At 49.3% G+C, this 6,633-nt stretch overlaps 1 protein-coding gene across 1 annotated transcript; it reads right to left on the bottom strand.

The window, feature by feature from the left end:
* Positions 1–4,685: 4,685 nt before the first annotated feature.
* LOC138366189 (uncharacterized) lies at positions 4,686–5,689 on the bottom strand. Its single transcript, XM_069326912.1, has 3 exons — positions 5,538–5,689; positions 4,768–5,224; positions 4,686–4,697 (listed from the first exon to the last, which is right to left on the bottom strand). The coding sequence occupies exons 1-3, from the start codon at positions 5,687–5,689 to the stop codon at positions 4,686–4,688; spliced, it is 621 nt and encodes a 206-aa protein (XP_069183013.1).
* Positions 5,690–6,633: the final 944 nt, after the last annotated feature.

Raw genomic sequence — 6,633 nt, 5'->3', positions numbered from 1 at the left:
GGCGGCTGTGTGGTGGGTGGTGGTGGGTGGTGTGTGCGGCGGCGGCTGGTGGTGGTGGGTGGTGGAGGCGGTGGTGGTGGGTGTGGTGGGCGGCGGCGGCTGGTGGTGGTGGGTGGTGGCGGCGGGTGGTGGGTGGCGGCGGCGGCTGGTGGTGGTGGGTGGTGCGGCGGGTGGTGGGTGGTGGCGGCTGGTGGTGGGTGGTGGCGGGGGGGCGGGCGGTGGCGGGCGGTGGCGGGCGGTGGCGGGCGGCGGCGGCTGTGATGGGTGGTGACGATCGGCGGGGGGGGGCTGGTGGCGGCTGGCGGTGGCGGCTTGTGGTGGCGACTGTGGCAACGGGCGGTGACGGCTGATAGCGGGCGGTGGTGGCGGCTGGTGGCAGGTGGTGGTGGCGGTGGCTGGTGGTGGTGGCAGCTGGTGGCGGTGATGGCGGCTGGTGGCGGTGATGGCGGCTGGTGGTGGTGGTGGTGGTGGCGGCTGGTGGTGGTGGCAGCTGGTGGCGGCTGGTGGCGGTGATGGCGGCTGGTGGTGGTGGTGGTGGTGATGGCGGCTGGTGGCGGGCGGTGGCGGGCGGTGGCGGCTTGTGGCGGCTGGTGGTGGCGGCGGTGGTGGGTGGTGGTGGTGGTGGTGGGTGGTGGTAGCGGCTGTGGTGGGTGGTGGCGGTGGTGTCGGCGGCGGCTGTGGTGGGTGGTGGCGGCGGCGGCGGTGATGGGTGGTGGCGGCGGTGGTGGTGGGTGGTGGTGGCGGCGGCGGCGGTGATGGGTGGTGGCGGCGGTGGTGGTGGGTGGTGGTGGCGGCGGCGGCTGGTGGTGGTGGGTGGTGGCGGCGGGTGGCTGGTGGCGGTGGCTGGTGGCGGGTGGCGGCTGGTGGTGGGTGGTGGCGGGTGGCGGCTGGTGGTGGGTGGTGGCAGGTGGCGGCTGGTGGTGGGTGGTGGCGGCTGGTGGCGGGTGGCGGGTGGCGGCTGGTGGTGGGTGGCGGCGGGTGGCGGCGGTGGTGGTGGTGGGTGGTGGCGGGTGGCGGCTGGGTGGGCGGGGGTGGCGGCGGGTGGCGGCTGGTGGTGGGTGGTGGCGGGTGGCGGCTGGTGGTGGCAGGTGGCGGCTGGTGGTGGGTGGTGGGTGGTGGCGGCTGGCGGCTGGTGGTGGGTGGTGGCAGGTGGTGGGTGGCGGGTGGCGGCGGGTGGCGGCTGGTGGTGGGTGGCGGGTGGCGGCGGGTGGCGGCTGGTGGTGGGTGGCGGGTGGCGGCTGGTGGTGGGTGGTGGCAGGTGGCGGCTGGTGGTGGGTGGTGGCGGGTGGCGGCTGGTGGTGGGTGGCGGCTGGTGGTGGGTGGTGGGTGGTGGCGGGTGGCGGCTGGTGGCGGCGGGTGGTGAGTGGCATTGGTGGGTGGCGGTGGCTGGTGGCGGGTGGCGGCTGGTGGTGGGTGGTGGCGGGTGGCAGTGGTGGTGGGTGGTGGCGGGTGGCGGCTGGTGGGGTGGTGGCGGCGGGTGGTGAGTGGCGGTGGTGGGTGGCGGTGGCTGGTGGCGGCTGGTGGTGGGTGGTGGCGGGTGGCGGCTGGTGGTGGGTGGTGGCAGGTGGCGGCTGGTGGGTGGTGGCGGGTGGCGGCTGGTGGTGGGCGGCGGGCGGCGGGTGGCGGCTGGTGGCGGCCAGCTGGGACACACCCTTCACCAGTGAAGGTCTGAGCACAACTAACCATATGTCTCTCTCACCCACCAGCCCAGTGTTGCCAGCTCGCGCTCTCAAAATGTTTCCTTCAAAGATTGTATATTATCTTTGAACAACAAGTTTGATTATCAAGGAAATAATGCATATATTATTGTCACATTAATACTGTGCAATATCTTATTACATTCCTGCTAAATAATTATAATTTGAAACAGGACAAAAAATCCCACATATATATAAAAACCAACATTAGAGATCACGAGGCCTAGGCCTCGCCTGTGACCACACATCCTGCCTCCCTGGCCTGCTACTCTCTCACACCTCACACTCTTAACTCTCTCATAATCACTCTCACTCTCTTACTCTGTCACTCTTACTCTCTGTCACTCTTACTCTCTGTCACTCTTACTCTCTGTCACTCTTACTCTCTGTCACTCTTACTCTGTCACTCTTACTCTCTGTCACTCTTACTCTCTGTCACTCTTACTCTGTCACTCTTACTCTCTGTCATTCTTACTCTCTGTCACTCTTACTCTCTGTCACTCTTACTCTCTGTCACTCTTACTCTGTCACTCTTACTCTCTGTCACTCTTACTCTCTGTCACTCTTACTCTCTGTCACTCTTACTCTCTGTCACTCTTACTCTCTGTCACTCTTACTCTCTGTCACTCTTACTCTGTCACTCTTACTCTGTCACTCTTACACTCTGTCACTCTTACTCTCTGTCACTCTTACTCTCTGTCACTCTTACTCTCTGTCACTCTTACTCTCTGTCACTCTTACTCTGTCACTCTTACTCTCTGTCACTCTTACTCTCTGTCACTCTTACTCTCTGTCACTCTTACTCTCTGTCACTCTTACTCTCTGTCACTCTTACTGTCATTCTTACTACTCTCAGTCACCCTTACCCATTCATACTCACTCTCTCACTCTTACTCTCATACTCTTACTCTCAATTACTCTTACTCTCAATCACTCTTACTCCCAATCACTCCTACTCCCAATCACTCCTACTCTCAATCACTCCTACTCTCATTCTTACTCTTACTCTTACTCCCAATCACTCTTACTCTCAATCACTCTTATTCTCATTCTTACTCTTACTCTCACTCTTACTCTTACTCCCAATCACTCTTACTCCCAATCACTCTTACTCTCAATCACTCTTACTCTCAATCACTCTTACTCTCATTCTTACTCTTACTCATTCTTACTCTCAATCACTCTTATTCTCATTCTTACTCCTACTCCCAATCACTCTTACTCCCAATCACTCTTACTCTCAATCACTCTTACTCCCAATCACTCTTACTCTCAATCACTCTTACTCTCAATCACTCTTACTCTCATTCTTACTCTTACTCACTCTTACTCTCAATCACTCTTATTCTCATTCTTACTCCTACTCCTTCTCCCAAGCACTCTTACTCCCAATCACTCTTACTCTCAATCACTCTTACTCCCAATCACTCTTACTCTCAATCACTCTTACTCTCAATCACTTTTACTCTCAATCACTCTTACTCTCAATCACTCTTACTCTCACTAACTCTCAATCACTCTTACTCTCACTCTAACTCTCAATCACTCTTACGCACTATTACTCACTCTTTCTCTCAGTCATCCTTGTTCACTCTCATACTCACTCTTACTCTGTCACTCTTACTCTCTGTCACTCTTACTCTCTGTCACTCTTACTCTCTGTCACTCTTACTCTCTGTCACTCTTACTCTCTGTCACTCTTACTCTGTCACTCTTACTCTGTCACTCTTACTCTCTGTCACTCTTACTCTGTCACTCTTACTCTCTGTCACTCTTACTCTGTCACTCTTACTCACTCTCAGTCACCCTTACCCATTCATACTCACTCTCTCACTCTTACTCTCATACTCTTACCCTCAATTACTCTTACTCTCAATCACTCTTACTCCCAATCACTCCTACTCCCAATCACTCCTACTCTCAATCACTCCTACTCTCATTCTTACTCTTACTCTTACTCCCAATCACTCTTACTCTCAATCACTCTTATTCTCATTCTTACTCTCACTCTTACTCTTACTCCCAATCACTCTTACTCCCAATCACTCTTACTCTCAATCACTCTTACTCTCAATCACTCTTACTCTCAATCACTCTTACTCTCATTCTTACTCTTACTCTCAATCACTCTTATTCTCATTCTTACTCCTACTCTCACTCTAACTCCTACTCCCAATCACTCTTACTCCCAATCACTCTTACTCTCAATCACTCTACTCCCAATCACTCTTACTCTCAATCACTCTTACTCTCAATCACTCTTACTCTCAATCACTCTTACTCTCACTAACTCTTACTCTCACTCTAACTCTCAATCACTCTTACTCTCATACTCACCCTTACTCTCAATCACTTTACTCTCACTCTTACTCATTCTGTCACCCTTACTCTCACTCTTACTCACTCTGTCACTCTTACTCTCAGTCACTCTTACTTATACTCACTCTTACTCACACTTACACACTCTCTGGCACTCTCACTCACCTTCAGTCACTCTTACTCACTCTTACCCACTCTCGCTCACTCTTACTCACTCTAGTTAATAAGAACACGCCAATATAAGACAACAAAACGTTTTCAGATTCTTTCTCACCACTTTCCAGCAACTTTTATAATTTATATAAATTATCTTAGGGAACAATACATAAATTATATATTTAAACATGATATTAGTGTTTAGTGGAATGCATAAGGAGTCAAATTGTGTTAAAAAGAGCGATTTTTAGAAAATTTGGAAAACTACTTTTTTCTGTTCATATTATAACTAAATGGATTTTAAAGGTTTCACTCAGCCAATATATCATTCACAATTTATTAATGAATTTTACAAAAAAACTCCATAAATTTTATATTTAAACATGTAAAAACTATTTGTTTTACATTTGGAAGAAAATAATTGTAGAAAAACAATTTATAATTAAACCTTTGTGTTTGGATTTTTTGAGTAAAAGTTTCTCAAAGGCTCTCCTGCACCATTCTCAATGCAAATCATTCCCACACCTATGGGAAGAGATAGGCGAACGTTGTGTAGATGATTTGTGTTTGCTGGGACTTTTGTCCTCTCGGGTACCTGGTAGTCGGGAAATTCAGTTGCAATCAGTTGATTTAATTTGGCATTGTTGGAGACCCATGACTGGAGAGGCATATTTGCTCCCATTAATTCTCGATTGACCTCGTGGTATATGTTCAGCAGTTTACTCTCACTGCTGGTTGTTCCTTGGAAATTGTCCACATACAAGTTATTGCTAATTTCTGTTTTGCTTGGGCTATTGGACTTCTTCAAGTGCGTGTCTAAGGTAGCTTGAAGCAGAAATGGTGAAGACGTGGTGCCAAACAAAACAGACGCTAACCTGTAAGTGATTAATTTACTGTTTGGATCGTTAGGATCCTTGATCCATAGGAACTTTGTGTAGTTACGGTCTTCTTCTTGGAGACCTACCCCAAGGAAAGCCTTGCTGATGTCGGCCGTGTATGTGTAACTCCCAATACGGAACTTTAACAGCACGTTGTATAGCCTTTGTGTCAGGCTAAGGCCAGTTAAGGCATTCATTTAACGAAACGCTATTCTGCCTTGTCTTAGCGCTGCAATTAAATACTATCCGTAGTGGGGCAGTAGCTGAATTTTCCAGTACTGGGTGGTGTGGCAGGTAGTGTCCTTCCTTTGGGTTATCACTAGTGACAACTTCGATAAATTTGTCATCGAGTTGCTTCTGTATTATTTCATGGTACAATTTCAAGTTCTCAGGATGTCTTTGTAAGCGCAACACCTGTGATCTTAATTGGGTTTGTGCCATAAAATGGTTAACGGGTATTTGAGGGTGACTCAGCTTCCATGGTAACCTGAGCCAGTATTGATTATCTCTGTAGATAACCAAGTCCAGGTATTGTTTGTAAGTCCAGTCATCATCTAGGCTAGGTTGTTCAGGGACAATGCCAAGAGTTGCCAGGTCCCATAATTTATGTACTGGGGGATCAAGTTCATCCTCGGACATGTCTCTGAATTGCAGTGGAAACTGTTCTCCTAGTCATGCAACCATTACTGGGTTGGTTTGTTGGTGGTCTACAGGTGCGAGTTGCTTCAGCTGTAATAATGGGCCTGTTAGCAAATAGCCACCTGCAGATGGTAACAAGTTCATTCCTTGTTTCTCTTTCTTTCCTTTGATAAACTTATGGTAGACATTGATCCCATAAGGATTCCAATATTGGAGAGGTGGTCTGATGAGATTTTTTCAGCCAATTTGATTGCCTTTTCTTTCAGGAATTTGGCTGTTGTCCGTAGATCATATATATACAGGTCTGTTGGGAATCTATCTACTACAAGAGCTTGTATCGTTCAGACATAACCTCCTAAACGTACTTTAGGTTGTACTACCTTGAAGACTTGGGCTCCTGAGTTAGTCAGGAATCCTGCTATGTTTATTCGTGTTTCTCATACAGGTTTGAGTTTCAAGACATCTACCAACTCCTTTGACATAAAAGTCATTTGGGATCCTTGGTCAAATAATCCACGAATGGTGACCTTGGACTTTCCATTTTTAATGATCAATTGAGCAGTGGGTAGAGCTGATTTATGATCAGATCTTGTTGAGAAGACACTTATGTCAGGTAACACAGTACAAAGCTGTACTAAAGCAGAAGTTCCTTCTTCCTCCTGTGGTTTGGGAGACTTTGTACTTGAGTTCCCACAAAATGCTGTATGGTGCTGACCCTTATGGCAGGTGCATATATGAGTTATACAGGTGTCGAGATTATGTGACTTTATACACCTGGTACATTTACGTAACTCCTTGAGTCGTTTTATACGTGTAGCATGATCAGGGTAAGCTTTGAAGCTGTACATGGTAGTTGTTCTTCACAGAACACACATGGCCTCCAGACGTTAACAGCATCTTGGGATGTTGACCAGACCACACACTAGAAGGTTAAGGGACGACGA

Source organism: Procambarus clarkii, chromosome 2, assembly GCF_040958095.1.
Source record: "Procambarus clarkii isolate CNS0578487 chromosome 2, FALCON_Pclarkii_2.0, whole genome shotgun sequence".
Taxonomy (NCBI): domain Eukaryota; kingdom Metazoa; phylum Arthropoda; class Malacostraca; order Decapoda; family Cambaridae; genus Procambarus; species Procambarus clarkii.
Note: the sequence above shows the minus strand (reverse complement) of the source record. Positions and strands in the feature narration are given on the sequence as shown.